Source organism: Mus musculus, chromosome 19 (genome assembly GCF_000001635.26).
Source record: "Mus musculus strain C57BL/6J chromosome 19, GRCm38.p6 C57BL/6J".
In the NCBI taxonomy this organism is placed as follows: Eukaryota; Metazoa; Chordata; class Mammalia; order Rodentia; family Muridae; genus Mus; species Mus musculus.
The window spans coordinates 45,360,966-45,383,655 of NC_000085.6; the positions used below are offsets into that span (position 1 = coordinate 45,360,966).

The 22,690-nt window shown below is 43.3% G+C and overlaps 1 protein-coding gene across 26 annotated transcripts in view; it reads left to right on the top strand.

Annotated features, from left to right (window-relative positions):
* Window positions 1-2,722: 2,722 nt before the first annotated feature.
* The window catches only part of Btrc (beta-transducin repeat containing protein), a 169,656-nt gene continuing 149,688 nt past the window's right edge, over window positions 2,723-22,690 (top strand). For 9 of the 26 annotated variants that reach the window (NM_001360124.1, NM_001360120.1, NM_001360122.1 and 6 more), the window contains exon 1: window positions 2,769-2,921. Coding sequence is in view for 15 of the 26 variants with exons in the window: in NM_001360120.1 (NP_001347049.1) it covers window positions 2,874-2,921 (48 nt within the window). In the remaining 11 variants the exon portion in view is untranslated. Of the gene's footprint in view, window positions 2,922-3,115; window positions 3,310-22,690 lie in introns of those variants that run through there. The other 17 variants (XM_030250718.1, XM_030250719.1, XM_006526613.3 and 14 more) reach the window with 14 other exon arrangements.

Here is a 22,690-nt window from a genome sequence, read left to right on the forward strand (position 1 = left end):
TTGAAACAAAGGTAGGGTGGTCATAACAATTTTGAAACAAAGACATGGTTGCCATTTTCTGGAATAGGCAGTACAGAACCACTTGTGGTTAAAATTACAGGTGGAGCATAGCCCAATCCTAGAGAAACAGTCACAAACAGGAATGGACCCAATTTGTCTTTAGTACAAAATGCCTTTTAAGTCTGAAATGGAGGCAGGTTGGTTCATCAAAATGTTCTCAATTTGGATTTATCGATTTAACATGAAAGGTGATTCTTGGTTTTGTTTGTTTTTGAGAAAATGCCATGTGGTTCAAACTGGTCCCAAATTCCTGATCCTGGGTTCTGGGATTACAAGTATACACCTCCAAACCTAGCTGTAAATAGCCAATTTTAACAAAGATTACCCCCCCCCCCATTTTTTTTGGCCAGCCCCTGACAGTTTCCTTTGAATTCATATGTACATGAGTGTTTTAGCTAATGGAGCTGATAAACCAAACCTCTTGGTTAGCAGGTGATAGTGGTGCATACCTTACATTCAAGCACTCCGAAGGGGGGAATCTCTGATTTTGAGGCCAACCTGGTCTACGGAACAAGTTCCTGAGCTACAGCTTCCCAGTTTGCTTTACCAGCTCTCACTTTCTACGTGAGTGGCCAGAGAAAGCTGCAGACCCACTGACAACCCTTCTTTGTTGTTTTGCTTTTTTTTTTTTTTTAAATAGGGTTTCTCTGTGTAGCCATGATTGTCTTGGAACTTGCTCTGTAGATCAGGCTGGCCTTGAACTCAGAGATCTGCCTTCCTCTACCTCCAGAGTGCTAGGATTAAAGTTGTGTGCCATAATGCCTGGTTTATTAGAAGTTATTAATGTAAAATTTCTAGTGATGGGCATAAAGTGATGGTGACAGCAGCTGTGACCAACGTTGCTACTTTTTAAAATACAGACTTCCATTTGTAGCCTAGGCTAGTGTGGAACTCAACTATGCAGATCAGGTGAGTGTTGAACTCTGCAGCATCAGCTCCAGACTAATTGGTCTTCCTTTAACCTGTAGAGTGAGTATATTTGCCTTCTGCCAAAACTAAGTTGGTCTAGTGAGATGGCTCAGTGGGTAAAGGCATTTGCCACCAAATCTAATTATCTAAATTTGATCCCTGGGACTTACATTATGGAAGAAGAGTAATAACTTTTTGTTTGTTTGAGTCCTGGTTTCACTATGTAGCTCGGGCTGTCTTGGAACTTCCTATGTAGACCTTGTGAACCTCGAACTCACCAGCTGCCCCCTTATCTCCACAAGCCAAGTGCACCTACGTATACACAAAATAAATAAAAAAGTAAAAAAAAAAAACCAACAAAACAAACAAACAAACAAACCCAGAAAACACCAACCAACCAACCAGAAAAAGAAAGAACAACAGAAACCTAACCAAAATTTGTTGTATTATTCCTAAGTACCATTCTCTCTTGGCCAATGATGTTCTCCTAATTAAAGATCTACTCCAGGTGAGGCACAGTAGTGGCTGTGGGTCATCATGTGGGTGCTGGAAATTGAACCCAGGTTCATTGCAAGAGTAGCAACTGCTCTTAACCACTGAGCCCATATACCCCAGCTTTTTATGTGGGTGCTAGAAACTTGAACTCAGGTCCTTGTCCTTTCATGGGAAGCACTCTTATCTACTGAGCCATCTCCCCAGCCCCATCTTGTCCCTCTCTTTTCTTTTGTATTTTTCAAGACAGGGTTTCTCAGTGTAGACTTTGCTGTCCTGGAACTTGCTCTGTAGACAAGACTAGCCTCAAACTCACTACATCAACCTGCCTCTGCCTTTGCCTCCTAAGTGTTGGGACTAAAAGCATGTGCCACCACACCTGGCCCATTTCTGGCTTTTTTTTTTTTTTTTTGGTTTTTTGAGACAGGGTTTCTCTGTATAGCCCTGGCTGTCCTGGAACTTACTCTGTAGACCAGGCTGGCCTTGAACTCAGAAATCCTCCTGTCTCTGCCTCCCGAGTGCTGGGATTAGAGGCGTGCGCCACCATGCCCGGCTCCCATTTCTGGCTTTTTATGGCCAAAGACACTACTTATAGATTTCACTTGCTTGATAGTCATTGAATTTCATTTATGTAACACAGGACTTTGATCTCAGGGTTAGCAATGGTAGTTCATACTTTCTGAGCGCTAAACTCAAGGTTTCCTGGAGTGAGTTCTATCTGTCCCTGGCTTGCTTGGGGAGAGAAAAGGCTCTTCTGAAAAAAAAGAGGCAATAATAGCTTAGGATGTTATCGGAATCTTGCATTGATGTTGAGGCTGCTGTTACATGCACACTTGGCTCAAGTCTCTAGGTCTCAATCTTTCTGCAGATGCCAGATGTATGAACTTTAGGAGGGTCTGGTTTTCTAAAATCACAATTAGGGAGAACCAAGGACCCTGAGTTCTCTATTTTCCTAGTATTTGGAATACAGAGGAAGCGCTAGTCGCCATCTTGCTATCAAATGCCAGGCAAGGAGCCACTGGCGTCGTTTGGTAACCACGGTGACACTCCGGCTTTGCCTTCTTAGAGACTGGAAACTACAATTCCCATCAGCCGACTTCCCCTCCGGGCTCTCGAGTGCTCTACATTTGGCTTGCACACAGCCGCGACTCTACGCAGTGACCCGTGGGAGTTGCTGTTCGCCGCGTAGCCTTGCCTTTTGCCGCTGGAGCCTCCAGAACTACAAGTCCCGTGAGGCAGCGGAGTGCGCACGCGCAGAGCCGCGGTCCTCCTCGGGCCCCCTGCCAGTGCCAGGAGGTAAAAAGAGAGGGCGGGGGAAGGAAGAGGAGGCGGGATCCGGACGCTGCGTTGGCTGCGGCCTGGCACGAAAGGGGCGGCCCCGGCGGAGAGCAGACCCAGTAGTCCGGGCGATTATGGACCCGGCAGAGGCGGTGCTGCAGGAGAAAGCGCTTAAGTTTATGGTGAGGAGATGGGTGCGGGCAGGGGACTAGTGGAGGCGGCTGCGTTGGCGTGTCGCTGAGCTTAGGCCAGGGTCACCCGCTCACCGCAGGAGGGGGCAGTGGGACTGGGGGCCAAGGCCAGTGGCGAGGCGGAGGGAGGGACTGGACCTGAGCTTGGGGGAGGGTGCAGGAGGGTACAGAGGGGACCCTGGGGTGGGGGCAGCAGCTCCGCCATCTTGTGGAAGAGAGGCCAAGTGACAGCGGGAGCTCATTCGAGGTGGGGGCTCCTGGCGGCGCGCGGGGCCCCAGAGGGAAAGGGGCGTGGGGACAGTTACTGAAGAGCGGAGGAACCCGGGTGGAGAGACGCCTGTGGACGCTGGCAGGGGCCTTCCCGGTGTCAGGGTTACGGGTAAGGCCTGGGAGAGGAGGTGCACTCAGGAGTGGGGAATAGTGGAGATAGGATAATGGCAAGACAGACACTGGGGGCAGGGGGAAACTGGGCAGGGCTGGAAACTGATGGCTGTAACGGCGAAAGTGGGAAAACCATGGCTGGGAGGCAAGTATTTTTGTAGGATGGGCTGAGAAGATAGCCTTTGCCTAAGGGCTAAGGGTGGAATCCCAGTTAGCTCTACTAATGTTGGCAAACTCTGGAAGAGGCCTCATTTAAGAAGATAAGGACTCAGACCTAGGGCTATGGTGACAGTTCCTGGGAGAGAAAGACAGTGTTGATTGTGAGCTAGAATTACAAATATCAGAAAGGAGATACGTGCTCTGTTTTGAAGGAGAGGGTCAAAATTATTTGTGGTAAGGACAAAGCGATGAAAGAAATGTAGTTACAGGTGAGTGGGGACAAGGTTAATAACCAATAAGAGAAATCAAAACAAAACTTGGGCCTTCAGTGGTGAGGTAGTAAAAAGTGGGGGAAGCCAGGTGCTGTATTGCTTTCTGTGAGAAGAAAGTCCTTGGAGAAATGAGATGTGAGGAAATTTCAGAGGAAGGATGTAGGGAGTAGAGAAAGTGAGATAAGTCGGGATTGGTGGTTGCCCGTGAGTTTTAGGTTGTAGTACAGAGTGAGTATTGCATTTTTAGGGTCTGTGTCAACCCCTTAGGCCCTGTTTCTGTAACTTTGTATGGTGGTTCTCCTTTGCTGTGCTTGTCTTTGGCAACCTTGACCAGTCTGATATTTGATGCTTTTAATCTGATGCTTTCTTGTATAGCCTAGGTGTAAACCAGCCTCTAGTTACATCTAAAGAAGGATGGATGCATAGATTTTTTTTTTAAGCTTAACAGGTGGTCTTAGGGATAATGCATTATTTTCAATCAAGTCTTGTGGTTTTTTGTTTATTTGTTTGTTTGTTTTTGTTTTTTTTCAGAAGTAATTGTAACCCATCTTTCAAATAGCATTCCTTGGTTGAATAGTTTTTTTGTGCCTTTGCCTAAAATGCCATAACAAATTTGATAAACATAGATACTAACTTAGTTGAAATTAGGTTTTAAATTGTCCCATTCATATTTATAGAAGCTGGTCAAATTTAACTTTTTATTTTGGGGACTGGAGAGGCTGCTCAGCAGTTAAGACCATTGCTGCTCTTCTAGAGGATGAAGGCTTGATTCCCAGCACCCACATGGCTACTCACAGTGGTTTAACTCCAGTCCACCCTCTTCTGGACTCCCCCCCCACCCCCCCACCATGTACACAGGTGAACAGGTGATGCACAGACATACATGCAGACAAAACATCCATACACGTAAAATAAATAAATAAATAAATAAATAAATAAATAAAGTGTATTAAAAAGATAAAATTTTAGCTGGGCTGTGGTGGCTTGGGAACAACACTTGGGAAGCAGAGGCAAGACTGATTTCTGAGTTCAAGGCCAGCCTTGTCTAGAGTACCAGCTCCAGGTAGTATGAGCTCTGGGACAGCAGAACTACATAGAGAACTTCTGTCTCTAAAAGCCAAACAACAAAAACATTACTTTGTATCCGTACCTTCAGAAACACAAGTTTGTCATTCACAAAATTCTATTGAGCCAAAAGACATTTCTTGAATTTCTGTCCTGTGTTGACCTTCTAAAATATTGAGACCCCAGGTCTGGAATTGTGGCTTGTACCTTATTCTCCAGTACTTAAGAAGTGGAGTCAGGCTGGGGAAGGTGGCCTACATCTGGACTGGTAGGTGGATCTCAGTTTGAGTCTAGCTTGGTCTACATAGTGAGTTCTAGGATAGCTAAAGGCACATAGTAAGAACCTGTCTGAAAAACACAAAAAAGAAAAGGAAGAGGAGGAGAGGAGGAGGAAGAGAACAAGCAGGAGGATGGTGAGGAAGAGGCAGGAGTATTGGCCAGGTGAAAGCCAGCTTGGGCTACATACGGAATTATACCCTGTGTCAACAGACCATAAACAAACAAAAAAACCAAACAAGCTAGCTAGGTGTGGTGGTGAATGTCTGTAATCCTAGCACTGGGCGGAAGGGTCAGGAGTTAAGTCTGCCAGGGCTACTTGAGACCCTGTTTACAAACAAGCAAATGAGCAGAGACCTTGAAATCTTGGGGGAGAGGATGGGAGTAAGTCAGTACTGCTTTTATGCCCTCAGCCAGCTTCCAGTTGTAAGTCAGAAAAGTGCTCAGTTTTGTTTTCCGGTTTCGAGGGTTGGCTCTGAAGAGGAACCTGCCATTTAATTAGATTTATGGAATAATGAGACTTAGCAATCATAAAGAGACATTGTGAGATCACCCCGTACTGCTGCCTGTGATCCTTAGCCTAGGAACGTTCTGAACTCCCTCAGCTCTGCTTTGTGAGTTAGGTGTTGACAGTGCCCGACTCTGAGGTGGCTAAGTACTAGTTTGTAGTTTTGAGGGCACCACACATGAATGAAAGTTGAGTCAGTCACAGGGAGAAGCTAAGTTTTCCTTTACATTTGGCTACTTTCTCTTTTGGCCTTGCCTGCCGTTGTGGCTGCTTTTTGAGAAAAGGCCACAACTGGGAGAGTGGCCAAGAAGGACACCTCAGTAAGAGAGGTCGAGACGGAGGGTTCCAATTCTCTTTCGGCTCAGCCACACCCTTATTATGAATCTGAGTAAGTCACAGCTTCCCCTCGGGTACCATGTACCCCACTATATGGTGTCTTTCCGTTCAGAGTCAAATTTAAGGTAGAGAAGGTATTTTATTTGAGCTTGCATCAAGCAATTAATGCACTACTCTGTACTCACAGTGGAAGGTTATCCTTTAGTCAAACTGAAAATTTTAGTTGCTAATAACAAGCTTGATAATTTTTTAAACTTTTTTTTCTTTCTTGACACAGGGTTTCTCTGTGTAGCCCTGGTTATCCTAGGACTCTCTATGTAGACCAGGCTGGCCTCTGTCTCCTAAGCACTGGGATTAAAGTTGTATGCCGCCACATCCAGCTTCGGTTTAAAGAATATGATGTAAAATTTATTGAGAAAGCCATCATGCAATGGAATGCTTCATGAGTTTAATTAATATCACATGAACATTGTACTTATTTTTAAACAATGGATTGTTCTTAATGTTACTACAAATTTCAAGTAGACCATTCACATGGTTTTGCCCTCTGATACTTGGGAAGGGTAGTGCAAGCTGAATCTTTAACTTCTGAAAGCAGATTAGTGAGAAGAAAGCAGTAGTTTGCACAAACCATTCTGCACCGCTGATCTCTCTCATCCAGCATTAGCAGGTACGGAGGGACCGTTTCTTAGTCCACAAGAGTGAGAACCTCAGAAAAGATACGGGCTGGAAGATGGCCTCAGCAGCCAAACGAAATTGATGGGGAGGAGCTAGGCCTCCTCAGCACAATGTACTAAGGAAGAAAAGGTGTGCTTGGTCTAAGAAACAGGAGAAATGCCGGGCGGTGGAGGCGCACACCTTTAATCCCAGCACTCGGGAGGCAGAGGCAGGCGGATTTCTGAGTTCGAGGCCAGCCTGGGCTACACAGAGAAACCCTGTCTCGAAAAAAAAAAAAAACAAAAAAAAAAAAAGAAAGAAACAGGAGAAATGTATTCCTTCCCAGCCAGTCTCAAGATCAAGCAGGAAAATAATTTTAAGATTTAAAAAAATATATTTTATGTATATGTATGTTTTGTATGCATGCGCATCTATCTGCATACCAGAAGAGGTCATCCGATTCCATGAGGCTACAGTTACAGATGGTTGTGAGCCACCATGTGGGTACTGGGAATTGAACTCAGGACCTCTGAAAGAGTAGCCAGTGCTCCTAACTGTTGAGCCATCTCCCTGGCCCCAAGATGTGTTGTTTGTTTTGCTCCTTTATTTTTATTTTCTTTTTCAAGACGGGTTTTCTCTGTACTCTTGGATGTTCTGGAACTCACTCTGTAGACCAGGCCGGCCCCAAACGTATCCAGCTGCCTCTGCCTCCCAAGTGCTGGGATTAAGGGCATATATACCACTACATCCTGGCTAAGACACTTTTTTTTTTAAATAGCTAGTAAGCAAAATAGCATGACAAGGTGAACATTGCTGAATATAACAACACATAACTGTATTCCTAACATGTAGGAGGCAGAGATGGGAGCATCCTCGGGTTGAGGCTAAGCTTAGTTCAGATAAGGTTGAGAGCCTGCTTTTTATTGTATGAACATTTAAATATGGTGCTTTGTTGTACTCCAATGAGGATTCCAGGAAATAAGAGGCAGAAACTGCCCAATGCTCTTGTGCTGGATTTGAAATTCAAGATAAGAAAAAAAATGAGACCATCTCTAATGTCATCGTGTTTGAGTCCAGTCAAGGTTAATCTAAAATCAGGGCTGGTGGGCATGGGGAGAACGTGTACCTGCTGGATGGGAAGAATAGCATTAATGCACAGGAAGGAAGAATTCCTGGACGCCGTCCTCTGTAATCTGCTGCCTTAAATGCTCTTTTAGTTGGGTGTGCAGGCTGCATGTATGAATGGGACCAGCTGACTTTGTGAGTGATATTGCAGAACGCTTGGGTTCACATCTTTGTCTGATGTGAACGTCTCAAAAAACTAATAGGATCTCCTTCGCTAGGTGCTTCTAAGCTGAGTAGAAACGATACTGAGCGAATTAATACAATTTAGTAACTTTTTTTTATTTTGTGTGTTTCTGAGGTCCGCTCCAGATGCCTTCCTCAGGAGCCATTCAGCTTGCTTCTTGAATTTAGATTCTCTGGAGCATGGGGCTCACTTAGCCTAGTGAGTGAGTGAGGAGGAGTGGCTTGCGAGTGGGGGTGGCAGTGTCCTGGAATCTGTCCTCCCGTGTTCCCCCCCCCCCCCCCCCCCCGGCACTGGGATGACAAGAGTGGACCAGAGTGCCCAGTCCTTAAGCCTACACAGCAATCACTTACCACTGAGCTGTCTTCCTGGCCTCAGCCTTCCTTGACTTATCTGAGAAACAGATGTTTAAAGTATATAAAAACAAAATTGTATCAAACAAAATCATTCTGTTTGTTATAGGTGCTTTCTGACTAGCCCCAGTAGCCTGGAACTCACAGTGTAGCTCAGGTTGGCTTTCAGCCCAGGTGGTACTCCTTGTCTCAGCTTCCAGAGTATTGGTGTCACGACAAGTGCCAGCCACCATGCATGCCCAATAAATCTCCAGACATTTCTACAAAGGATTTTCTTTAAATCAGTGAGATTGATTGCTGGCTGAGTGGTTTACATTTGAAACGAGCTCTGTTTGCCACTTTCTCTGCATCCTTTTCGTATTGGTTTTTTACTGAGACAGGATCTCCCTGTGTTGTCCAAAATACTCTCAAGTTCTTAGACTCAAGTGATCCCGCTTAAGGGTCATGGATGGAGCTACAGGCTCTTGGTACCACCCTTACCTTCCCATTTTAAATTAGTTTCTTTCCTGGATTCTCTTATCTAAATATCAGGATATGAAATTATAATGTACTTTTTTTTTGTTTTGTTTTTTGTTTTTTGGGTTTTTTTTTTGAGACAGGGTTTCTCTGTGTAGCCCTGGCTGTCCTGGAATTCACTCTGTAGACCAGGCTGGCCTCTAACTCAGAAATCTGCCTGCCCCTGCCTCCCAAGTGCTGGGATTAAACCTTTACTGTTTAAATGATAATTCTTTGTGTTCGTAATAGATGAATGAGTGGCAGTGCATTGCCAGGCTGGACTTGGTGTTAATGTAGGTACTGAGGAGGGTGAGGCAGTAGAATCCTCCTGTGGATTATAGGGTGAGTTAAAGGCCAGCGTGGGTGACTTAGTGAGGGCTTATTACAATGAAAACTGAAAAGAAGGGATGGATAGGCGTTGTCTAATGTGCTAGGAACCTGAGTTCAATTCCTAGCGCCTGAAGAATATGAAGAAAAAGAAGTGGATTATTAAATATAAAAGTAAAAAAATGTTATTTTGAATATTTGTTAGGAATTTTTATTGCCAAATTATTGAGCTTCCAGAAGAGATCATTTGCTATCTCTTATGTTTAAACCCTGAAGAAAGGAAGCAGGTAAGAGATTTTTTTTTTTTCTCTGCTGAGGGGAGACAGGACATTATGCAAAAATCTTGATCATATATAGATAAAGCCCTTTGTCAGTAGCACTCAAACACCTTTGAGATGTAGCTCAAAGTAGATAGTTTGTTTAGCATGCACAGGCTCTGGGTTTGATACCCAGCTCTGGAAAACCAAAATCAGCAGCAACAACTAATGGCCCAAAGTCTTCGTGCTCAGGATGCCTTACAGTCTTACCTGTTTCCTAGGGACACTGTGTTGTAGAGCAGAAGTCCTGTCTTCATATGAGGATCTGTTGAAGGTGAAATAGAAACTATTTACCCAAGTTTAACTTTTTTTTTAAAGATTTATTTATTATTATACTGTAGCTGACTTCAGACGCACCAGAACAGGGTGTCAGATCTCATTACGGGTGGTTGTGGGCCACCATGCGGTTGCTGGGATTTGAACTCGGGACCTTTGAAAGAGCAGTCACCGCTCTTAACCGCTGAGCCATCTCGCCAGCCCGAAGTTGAACATCTTAATAATAGCATTGTCAATGAGAAGAAATGTGAAAACTAGAGATCATTCCCCACCGCCCAATAAGACCTTGTCCTTTAGCAAGGCAGTTCCAGCATCCTAAGACAGGCAGTGGAGGGTCCCAAGTCTTTGGGAAAGGTCAGTTGTATTTTAATGGTGTTGATCAGTTTTCCACACTGGCTACCCTACACTTAGGTGATCTCTGCGTAGAGGAGCCTGACGCATATTCCTCTTAATATCCCAAAGCCCAGTAGAGACCATCTTTACACGTGGCTCAGATAACAAAAGTAGAATAGGCAGATTGAATTAATGTTGAACTAAGAATATGGTTGATCTCTGAGGCACTATCATCTTAGTATATTATTTCACTTCATTCTCCCAATAATCCTATGAGGCAGATTCAATACTATTATTTCTGTCATTTTTCATATAAGGAAACTGATTTCAAAGAGATTAAATAACTTGCTCAAAGTTACTCTGCTAACAAGGAATCTGAGGTCAAACTCAGGCATCCTTACTCAGAGACCCTCACTGCATAGGCCACCCCCAACTCCTCTGTGTGTGTGTGTGTGTGTGTGTGTGTGTGTGTATAACTAACTGTCCGTTAGCATGTGCTCAGAGGCCAGAGGAGGACTATTAGTGTTCTTCACCACCTTCCTATTAAGCAGGGTCTCTCAGAATCTAGAGCCTGCCATTTTTTAGCCAGGCTGTCAGTCCAATTTCAAACAATCCTCCCTCTGTCCTACCCAGAACTGGAGTCAGGCAGTTGAAGGCAGTTGTGTGTTGTATAGTGTGGTTGCTGGCAACCAAGCTCTTGCCTTTTGCACCCGCAGCACACTTTGGTTTTCATTTGCTGACCCTTGACTTTTGTTTTTGATTTTGTTTTTCCTCCTCCTTCAAGTCAGGGTTTCTCTGTGTTACCAACTCTGACTATACTGGTGCTCTGTAAACCAAGCCAGCCTCTGAGTACTGGGATCAAAGGCGTGTGGGCCCTGCTTGCCTGGAGGCTTGACTGTTTGTTACTACTTTAAAAAGCTCCATACTTATTTTGCTTTCTGACTCTGCTTCTGCCTTTAATATTTTTTCAACAGTTTTCTGTTCCTCAATAAGGAGGGCACATGGACGCATCACACATGGAGCCACCTTAGGCCCTGCTGACGTGCGCCTTTGTTTTAGACAGTCTCATAAGGACTGTACATCAGGAACCTCTCCAAGTTTGACCAGGCACACACAGCATACAGATTTTGGTGCTTTCATAACCTTCTTGGTATAAAGGTAAACAAATCCTATTGCCAAGGGTTCAAGATACCTAGTTTTGGGGGCTGGAGAGATGGCTCAGTGGTCAAGAGCACTGGTTGCTCTTCCAGAGGACCAGGGGTTCAATTCCCAGCACCCATATGACAGCCTACATGCAGGCAAAACACTAATGTATATAAAAATCAAAGTAAATAAATTAAAAGAATAGTTTTGTCAGGGGCCATATTATAGGAAGCCTATGATGATATGTCCAATGCTGGGCTCTTCTGAGTGCCTCTTAGCACTTTCCCTAGAAGAGCATAGTACGTGCTCTTAACCACTGAGCCATCTCTCTGGCCCAGATGGCGTGTTTTCTTCTTAGTTAGGTGGTAGCCTGAGAGTAGTTACTATCCGGACTTAACAGGTGTGTTTTCTGGTTATTTGAATTACCAATGAGAATCTGAGATGTTACAGTTGCCACATATATCTCTATTGGTGTGTGCTGTAATTAGTTTTCCTTTGAAACAGGGTCTCATGCACCCCAAGATGGCTTTCGACTTGCTGTTGAGGATGACCTTACAGTTCTGATCCTACTCTCCACCTCCTGAGTGATGGGGTCATAGGCATAGGCTGCTACCATGCCCACTTTATGAAGTCCTGGGGTTCAAAGTTTTGTCACGCTCAGTGAGCACTCCACCAACTGCCACCTCCCCAGCTGTGGTGATTGCTGTTAGTAAAGTACCACAAAGCATGCTTAGTGTGTAGTGACTGAGTTGTAAACTTGTGCGCATTGGGGAGGTTATTTGATGCTGATGGGCTTAAGTGGGTGATGGTTACATATTTTGGGATTCAGAAGGAAGAAGCAGTGACTTCATAGAGAAAGAAAGCCCTTCTCATAGTCGCAGGGATGGCTAACAGAGGAAGATGAGCTAGTCATGTGTCTTTCAGTCACTGTTTGTGTGTGTATAATGACTGCCGAATATCATTGACCAAAGACCACATGGTCAAGATGTAACTAAAGTGGAAGAGGAAATAATTTGTACAATAATCTACATTAACAAGAACCTACATTCTGTATTTTTTTCTTTTTGATAATTTTTAATTGCTTTTTCTTTTTTCCATTTTAAGGATTGAATCTAGGGCCTAAAGCATGCTAGGCAAATGCTCTATCATTTCATTAGAGCCTCAGCATTTAGTTTTTTTTTTTAATTTGAAATTTTTTATTATTATTTTTTTATATCTCTATACAGTTTCCTCTCCCTTCTTTCCTCCCCTCTGCCCCCTTGTCCAATCCATTCTCCATTCTCTTCAGAAAAAGGCAGGCCTCCGTACAAACAAACATGGCATATCAAACATGGCAGTAAGACTAGGCACCTCCTTTCGTATTAAGGCTGATGAGGGGACCCACTAGGAGGAATAGGGTCCCACAAGCCAGCAAAAGTCAGACAGCTACTGCTCCCAGTTAGAAGTACCACAAGAAGGCCAAGCTACATAACTAATATATATGCAGAGGGCCTAGCTCAAACATGTGAAGGCTCCCTGGTTGTTGGTTCAATTGCTGTGAACCCCTGTGAGCCCAGGTTAGTTGATTCTGTAGGTTTTCTTGTGTCTGTTACCCCTTCTGTAGGATTCCGTGAACTCTGCCTAATGTTTGGCTATGGGTCTCTGTGTTTGTTATTATCGGTTGATGGATGAAGCCTCTTTGAGCCCCGGAATTTTAAATGATATATTTATTTTGTGTCTATCTGCCTGAGTGTATTGTGTGCACTACTTGTGTGCAGTTCTTGTGGAGACAGAAGGGAGTGTAGTATCCCCTGGAACTGGAGATGAGGGAAGTTGTGGGCCTCCTAACATGGGTGTGGGGGGAACTGAATTTGAGTCCTCTGAAAGGGCAGCAAGGTTTTTTGTTGTTTTAAAAAGCTATCTTTCCAGCCGGGCATGGTGGTGGTGCACGCCTTTAATCCCAGCACTTGGGAGGCAGAGGCAGGCGGATTTCTGAGTTCGAGGCCAGCCTGGTCTACAGAGTGAGATCCAGGACGGCCAGGGCTACACAGAGAAACCCTGTCTCAAAAAACCAAAAAAAAAAAAAAAAAAAAAAAAAAAAAAAAGAGAGAAAGAAAAAGAAAAAAGAAAAACCTCTCTTTCCAGCCCCCTGGTATTTTTATTTAGTTTTATTTTTTAAAGATTTATTTATTCATTATATGTATAAGTACACCGTAGTTGTCTTCAGACACACCAGAAGAGGGCATCAGATCCCATTACAGATGGTTGTGAGCCACCATGTGGTTGCTGGGAATTGAACTCAGGACCTCTGGAAGAGCAGCCAGTGCTCTTAACTGCTGAGTCGTCTCTCCAGACCTTTTATTTAGTTTTACAATGTTACTTCTCTTTTTTCTGTATCTGTCTAACTGTCTCCAGTGCTGGAACTCAAGCCTAGGGACACACATGCATTAGATATGTGTTCTACCGCAGAACTACATTGCAAGCTCTGGTATTTATATTTAGTTTTTGTTATTTTGTTTTTTCAATACAGGGTTTCTCTGTGTAGCTTTGGCTGTTCTGGAACTCACTCTGTAGACCAGGCTGGCCTTGAACTCACAGAGATCCTTCCTCTCCCTCCTGAGTGCTGGGGTTAAAGGTGTGCACCACCACTGCCTAGCTATATTCAGATTTTTTTCTTTTTCTTTCCCTTCCCTTCCCTTCCCTTCCCTTCCCTTCCCTTCCCTTCCCTTCCCTTCTTTTATTTCTTTCTTCCTCTCTTTTTTTCTTTCCTTCCCTTCCTCTCTCCTTCCTTCCTTCCTTCCCTCCCTCCCTCCCTCCCTTTCTCTCTTTAATTTCTTTCTTTCTTTCTCTCTTTCTTTTCTGTTTTGTTGTTGTTGTTGTTGAGACAGGGTTTCTCTGTATAACTGTCCTGGAACTGGAATTGTGGACCAGGGTGCCTGGAATTCACAAGAGATCTGCTTGCTTCTGCCTCCTGAGTGCACCACCACACCTGCCATATTTAGATTTTTAAACCCTCCCCCCCCCCCCTTAGATTTGGCAGCAAGTGCCTTTACCCGACCCTGATGAAGTTTTTTTTTAAAAGAGGTCTTGTGTAACTCAGTCTAGCGTCAAACTCAATTTATGGTTGAGAATGTTCTTGAAGTCTTGGTCCTTCGGTGTCCCCATTTCAGTGCTGAGATTACAGCCTTGTGACTGTTGCTCTTCCTCCTCCTCCCACCTGTGTGTATTTGTTTGTCCATGTGTCTGTCTGTGTGTGCTCAGAGGATTAAGGATCACATTCAAATCCAGTAACTTGTATATCCTAGACAAGTGCTCTACCACCAAGCCAGATCCCCCTAGTCTCTTTCTTGCATACTCTCTCTCCTTTAAAAAAATGAATGTAGCAGAATATCATTAGGAATTATTTCATGTTTTCCTCCCTCTGTATATATGTTATGACTGTCAGCTCAGTGTTTTTGTGGGACTCCTAACAATGGGAGCAGGAATATTTCTGACTCTTGCCTGCTCTGGGAACTCTTCCCCATGTTGGGCTGCCCAGTCCAGCCTGCATATGAGGGCTTTTTTGCCTTGTATTTTGTTCTGTCCTGTTTGACTGTTGACTCTTGGAGGCCTGCTCTTTTCTGAAGAGGAGACAGAGGAAGTGGAGCTGTGATAGCTGGGAGGAGTTGGGTAAAAACTATGGCCAGGATTTATTGTATGAGAGAATATTTTCAATAAAAATTTAAAAATTAATTTTGTTTGAGACCATGCATGCTTCCTTTTTCTGTCAAGAGTCTTGCCTGCCTTCCTGCCTGCCTGCCCTCAATCTCACTCTGCAGACCAGGCTGGCCTCAAACTCAGAGATCCGCTTACCTCTGCTTACCTCTGCCTCATTAGTACTGGGATTAAAGGTAGGCTTCACTGCTGCCCAGCTTGTTTTCAGATTTTGCATTTGGGGGATCAATAAAAAATTTCAAGAGATTTTGTACTGCCTGCAGGCAGGCAGGGTCAGTCTACATGCTAGTGTGTAAGAAGACTGGAGGATGGCAAACACAGATGTGCAGCCGAGCACTTATGAGTGATGCCTTAGGCTCAGTTGCCCAGCACAGAAAGAAAACAACCAAATAGTAATGACTACTATTAGTTCCCTCCATCATTTTAAAAAGAAAATACTTTAGTGCCTCTTTCCTCCAGATATGAAGGGTATAACTACAGAATAAATGAAAGTGTGAACATTTTAAGATTAGGTCGTGGAATGTTGACACTGAAGCAGGCAAAGATGCCCAATTCTTTTACTCTTTATTTATTTATTTATTTTTAGTTTATTTACCTTATATATACAAGTACACGGTGGCTGTCTTCAGACACACCAAAAGAAGGCATCATACCCCATTAAAAATGGTTGTGAGCCACCATGTGGTTGCTGAGAATTGAACTCAAGACCTCTGGAAGAGCAGTCAGTGCACTTAACCACTGAGCCATCTCTCCATCCCCCATCTTATTATTATCATTTTTTAATTTGGCCTTTTTGTTTTTTGTTTTCTTTCCAGACAGGGTTTCTCTGTATAGCTCCGGCTATCATGGAGCTCATTCTATAGACCAGGCTACCCTTAGTCTCAGAGATCTGCCTGTCTCTGCCTCCAAGTGCTGGGATTAAAGGCATGGGCCACCACCACCCAGCCTTTTTTCTTTTCTTAAATTTTATTTAGGTGTATGGGTGTTTTGCCTGCATATATGTCTGTGTACCATGTGCGTGCCTGGTGTCCGGGGAGGCCACAAAAAGGTGTTAGGTCTTCTGGAATTAGAGTTACAGACAGTTGTGAGGCACCATATGTGTCCTTGAAGTTGAACCAAGTCCTCTGGAAGAGTAGCCAGTACTCTTAACCATTGAGCTTTCTCTCCAGTCCCAAGATGTCTACTTAATACTATGACTGCAGTATGCTGTGTGGTAAGGAGGAATTAAGGTAGCAGATGGATTAATGGTTGCTAATTAGTTGACTTTGTTATTGATGTTTGTTTTGAGACAGGGTTTTTCTGTATAGCCCTGGTTGTTTTGGAACCCAATCTGTAGACCAGGCTGGCGTCAAACTCAGAGACCCACCTGGCTCTGCCTCCCGAGTGCTGGGATTAAAGTTGTGCACCACCACTGCCTGGTTTAATCAGTTAACTTTTAGGTAGGGGGTTTATCCTAGACACGGTTAGAGTTCATTCATTCACAAGGGACCTTGGATGTGTATGAGAAAGTCCCAGTGAGTAAAAAGCATTTGATGACCTGATGACCTGAGTCCATCCCTGGGGTCCATGTTCAAAACCTGGGTGCAGTGGCCCCATCTGTAATCCTAGCACTCGTGCAGTGGTCAGATGGGAGTACTGAGCTTTGCAGAAAAGACTGACCCTGCCCCAGCAAGATGGAAGGAGAGAACTGCCTTCTGACTTCCACATGTGCACCAGGTCACAAGTGCCCACACAAACATGCACACACAGAGCCACTAATAAAAAAGAAATATGTGAGGGAGACTGAAGAGGTTAGGATGGTGCCTTGTGAACATTCTACCTGCTCTTGTTGACTTAGAAGATGGGAAAGTCGTGAACTGGAGAATGTGAGATTTAGAAACTGAAATATGGGCAAGTGAAGGCCTCTGGGGTGGAACTGGATGCAGCTCCAGGAATACCTTCCTTCCAGGCTGGTCAACCTTTGAAAGATTTGTCTACATATGGAAATAACCTACTAACAAGCATGTGGTACTTATATATCAGCACAGAAAATGAATACAGTTTTCTGGATAGAAGACACTTTCTTTAATTGGCACACATATGTGTGCTAATGTGTGATTGCATATTCCTGTGCATGCATGCATGCATGCATGTGCTTTCTTGCCCAGGGTGACCTGGAACGAACCATCTTCCTACCTAACTCTTCTATATGTAACTACACTGTAGCTGTCTTCAGACACACCAGAAGAGGGCGCCAGATCTCATTATGGATGGTTGTGAGCCACCATGTGGTTGCTGGGAATTGAACTCAGGACCTTCAGAAGAGCAGTGCTTCTTAACTTCTTAACTGATGCGCCATCTCACCCCATCTCTCTCTCACACACACACACACACACACACACACACACACACACAGAGGGAGGGAGGGAGGGAGGGAGGGAAGGAGAGAAAGAGAGAGAGGGAGAGAGAGAGAGAGCATGCACAGATATATATCAATACACATTTAACAAGTTGAAAGTGAACATGATGCAATACAGATACTGATTTGATCCTCAGACCTCAGTCAAAGGTAGTCCATTCCAGTAATGGGTCCAATAACAAACAGCTCCACTCCAACCTGGGGTGATTTTACACACCTTTTGGTTTTGGTTTTTGGTTTTCTTTTTCTTTCCTTTCTTTGTTTTTAAAGATTTGTTTATTTATTTTATGTATGTGAGTACACTGTCCTGTCACTTTCTTCAGACACCATTAGAGGGCATCGGGTTCCATTACAGATGGTTGTGAGCCACCATGTGGCTGCTGGGAATTGAACTCAGGACGTTTAGAAGAGCAGTCAGTGCTCTTAACCTCTGAGCCTTCTCTGCAGCTCCTTGTTTTGTTTTTCAAGCCATGGTTTCTTTGTGTAGCCCTGGCTGTCCTGGAACTTGCTCTGTAGACCAGGCCTGCCTCAAGTTCAGAGACCCTGCCACTTTAATCCCAAGTGCTGGAACTAAAGGTGTGTGCCACCATATCTTGCTAATTGGTGCGCACCTTTTAATTCAGGAAGCTGAAGCAGGAGGATGCAAGTTTCAGGTCAGAGGTCATCTTGGACTGTATGATAGATTTGAGACCATTCTAAGGTACAAAATAAGACCCTGTTCCCAACCTCTGAATAAAGAAAGATTGACTGTACATACTGAGTAAAATTGTCCTCACTATTTAGTCTCCTTCAGTCTGGAAATAATTCCGTAGATTTTCTTTGGTGTTCATGACTATGGCTAGGTATGGTGGCTTACACCCATAATCCTAGCACTAAGATGCTCAGGCAAATGAATTGTTGCAAATTTAAGTCTAGTGTGTGATACATAATAAGTTCTAACTCAGCCTGGACTAAAGAGTGAGATCTTCACACACATGCACGTCTACATGCACAGTGGATGGATACACACAGCAGTTGGAGGAGAGGGTCAGTTATTCTTCGATCACTCTCTTATTCTTTTGAGGTACAATCTCTGAATCTGAATCTCACTTTTTGCCTTTGACGACTGCCAGCAAGCCCCGGTGGTAGTCCTGTCTAGAAAACCTGCACAGCAGGCTTCTGTGAGGCCACTTCCACCTTGGGTGTAGAGATGATCCAAACCCAAGTTTTCTAGGTTGTTCAGCATGTGGTTATAACTACTGAGCCATCTCTTCAGCCTAAGAGCCAGGTGTAGTGGTATATGCCTGTAATCACAGCATTTGACAGGAGAACTAAGAGGTCAAGGCTAGTCTTGGCTACTTAGTGACTCCAATGTGCCATCCTATGCTACATGAGATCCCATTTCAAAGCACAACCCAAACCAAAACCAACACTTCCTTCCAAAGAAAACAAACTGAACAAGGAAAAACTTGGCTTCAATTGGATGATCAATGTGCAAGAGTTTCAAACATTACTCCTGATGTTGTTACAGAAGAACTGCTTAGAAGAAGTTCTCAGCTTACTGTTCCTGCCCATTGGTTTGTTTTCCCTTAGAAGATGCAGAACCTAGAACTTGTGCTGGTAGAGAAGCCCAGTCCTAATCGAATGCTACTGGCAACATTTGTGTTTCAGAGAAGAAGAGGAAACAATTTCTGGTCCCCGGAAGTACCTATCATGACCATATGTGCCATACCCGAGTCTCCTCCTGAGGGCTCCCTGATTCCCCACCCTCACATGCTCCAGCTCTGGCCCGGAGTTGAGATTTGTTTTTCTATCTATTTGTCTCTGTTGTCTTTGAGTTACAAGCTGGCCTTGAACTTGCTATGTAGCCAAACTAGCTATGTAGCTGAGGCTGCCATTGAGCTCCTGATCCTCTCCGCCTTTCAGAGACTGAGATTACAGGCATGCACCATCACACTGGCTTTAGAACAGAGCTTAACACGTGTTCAGTTTAGGAAATGGTCATTGTTATTTATTTTTTTTAGACAAGGTCTCTGTAGTCCTGGCCTTCTTGGAACTTGCTAGGTAGACCAGGCTAGTCTTGAATTCAGAGATTCCTGTCTCTGCCTCTGGACAAACATAGAAAGAAAGGTGTACTCCACTGTGCCCTGAGACTTTCTGCGGTTCTGTTATTGTTATTTGGGACCTGGTCTGGCCTTGACATTACTGTCTTCCTCTCAAGCCTCCCAGATGGTAGAATTACAAGCATGTGCCATCACACCTGGCTTGCTCATATCTTTAAAGAGTTTGTTATTCAATGTTCGTGATTTCTCAAGGATGTGTAACATAAACTTGAGACTAGTATATGATTCAGTATATATCCTCAATATATTTAATTCAGTATCCTTAAAATGTTCTCAACCATGACACTGAGCATGGGAGTCCCACTTAGTTTCTGATAGTGTCTTTTGTTCTTAGTTTGAGTTTTTATGGCTCTATATGTATTTTATTATTTTAGGACAGTTTCCATAGGTAGTCAGGCCTGTGTCTCCATGCCCATTTCACAGTGGTGATCTTGAGCCAGGTAATTGCTATCTACTGACCTCTTCTTGGCTGCACAGGGCAGTGGCATGATCTCGAAAAAGTTGCTTGTTCAGGGAACTAGTTGAGAAAGCCATGGTGGCCTTTCTCTGGAATCGTGTACTTCTTCCTAACTCCCCCCAGCCAGCGGCTTTTATGGTAGGAAGCAAAACGAAATGATTGGTAATTAAATGTTTAGTGTTTATTTTAGCTGGTTATTAGATTGAGGTTAAGCTTGTTTAATGAGTGACTATGGGAGAATTGTCCTTTTTAACAGTTGAGTGTGTGCTTGCTGATCTCTGGTATGCCACTCCCATTTTATGAAGCTGGAACATAATTTCCTTTTTTTAATGATTGCAGAGTTTTAAGTTACTGAATCTGTTTTGATGCTGTTCCTTATGCCAGTCCTTTCTTTGCTACCATGTTTCAGGAAATAGTCTCCTCATTATAACTTGTTTCTAGAGAGAATATAAACCACTTTGAAGCAGTTTCCAGTAATATATCGCTGCAGAAATAGATTGTCAGGTGGTGTTATTCAGGCTTCGTTTTTGTGTAATTTAGAAAAGGTGATTTAAGTAGAACTCTTGGTGTATCTTTTTCAAGTTGCAGTTAATTATAACGACAGGTAATTATGAACTCCTTTTTACTCTTTTAGAATGTTGTCCAACTGTAACAAATTTGGCAGGATTTGAGTTAAAAACAGACAATTTAAAAGTCAAATGAATCAATTGAAAAGAATCCTGCCTCTTCAAATTCAGTCTCTAACAGCATTTTTCTTTCTTTTTATTTTATTTTTTTAAATCTCCAGCCATATCGAGGCATCCACAATGCACAGGGTGGGACAAGGCTCACTTTTAATCCTAGTGAGCAGGATCTATGAATTTCTGATCTCTAATCTCACTGTTCAGAAGACAGAAGCCTCTAATGTAGCAAGTTCCAGGCCATCCAGAGCTACGAAGTGAGATCCTGTCTCAAGAACAAACCAGCAGGCACGGGGCGTGGGCCAGGAGGGAGAGCAGGAGACTGCAGGGGATGATGTCAGCTTGGATTGGGGTCTCAGAGTAGAAACTTACATAGATATGTGTAGATCACCTTTGACTTTGTGATAAGTATAGATGTGATCTTTTTACCTGACACAGACCTCATTAACAAACTATCTAATTTTTGTTCTAGTTATACATGGTCATCTAAAAAGTACATTTTGTTTTGGAAAGGGAAGAGTTTCGCCATATAGTCATAGTTAGCATGGAAATTACTAACTAGACTAGCCTAGTTATCCTCTTGTCTCTTCTTACCTGGCAGTTTTTCTACCTCTACTTTCCAAATCCTAGGATTAAAAGTACACACTACTACACCTGGCCTAAAAAGGAATTTTTTTGTTTTTGTTTTTTCGAGACAGGGTTTCTCTGTATAGCCCTGGCTGTCCTGGAACTCACTCTGTAGACCTGGCTGGCCTGGAACTCAGAAATCCACCTGCCTCTGCCTCCCAAGTGCTGGGATTAAAGGCGTGAGCTACCACGCCCGGCTTCATATTAGGTATTCTTAATTGCATCGTTTTTTTTTTTTTTTTTTTTCAAGAAAGGCTTTCTCTGTATAGTCCTGACTGTCCTGGAACTCACTCTGAAGACGTGACTGACCTCAAACTTAGAAATCTGCACCCTTTCTAGTACTGTATTTGAACAGTGCCTTATGGAGAAAACATTCAATTTTGTGACTATTCATATTTTAAAATTATTAGAAATAATAGAAATGAGGCAATCTTGGGACTAGAGCCCAGAGCTGTGCCTGTTAGGTGTGTTCTCCAGTGCTGGTTGCATCTCTAGCCCTCAGACCTGCTCTCCTTCAGTGTGCCTTTAAATTGTAGGTTTAGCACAGAAGAGTTCTGTCAAGTCAACTGAAACATGGATCCAGATCGATTATGGATGATGCGAGGGGAGCCTGAGTGAGACACTCACATGATTTCTCTCAGAGACGCTTCTTTAAATGGTTCTGTTAAGTGTAGGAATGGTCTGATGATTATCTTTTTAATTAAAATGAGAAATCTTTGTTTAAAGTGGCATTCGTTTTTTTACGGCCTGTTACAGTCTCTGTAACAATCATTTCTTAAGTCTGAACGTTTTATTTCCAGGAATCCATTTATATAAAACTATGTTTAGACTTAATTAAGGAACGATTCTTACAAAGCTTGTAAATAGCCAAGAAAAAAGAGACCGAAAATCAAACTGACATTCACATTTAACAAAACAGCTCTTACAAGGTATGTAATAAGCCATTAAAATACAATAAAACCCTTTTTATAAGAGTTCATATTTTTTGATCCTTGTTTTCAAAGGTATTTAAGACAAATATCAAAGCTCTACACACTGGAGTGGACCAATGGTAACTTCTTTGGCTTATAACTGGTGATGGAAGAGCCTACCTATCTTGTTCATGCTTTCTTTGAAATACCCAAGACTGGGCTAGTTTAGACTACAATGTAAATTTTAAGTTGTGCTGTAGTGAAAACAAGACCTGTTTCCCAGGTTCAACTTTCTACATGTCATAAGACATTGAATAGGTTGCTTAGCTGCTTTGAGTCTGATTGCCTTATCTGGAAAGCCGTGTTACCTTCGCCTACTTCTGTGTCAGACAGCTCTTAGGAGAATAAAGGAAAAATTTAAATATGAGACTATGTTAGAAATTATAAAGGACTGTAAGTATCTAAAGTAATGTTTCCCATAAAGATGGACCAGTATAACAGCACCGCGCCCCCCCCCCTCCTCCCCTGCCTACAGGTGTTTTGTTGGGCTTCCATGACGACGCTTGTAAAAGAAAGCGTTTTACTGGGGCTTTCTTACAGTTTCAGAAGTTCAGTCATTGCATCTGTAGGCTTAGATTTTTCTTTTTTCTCTTTTTTTTTTTTTTTTTTGGTTTTTCGAGACAGGGTT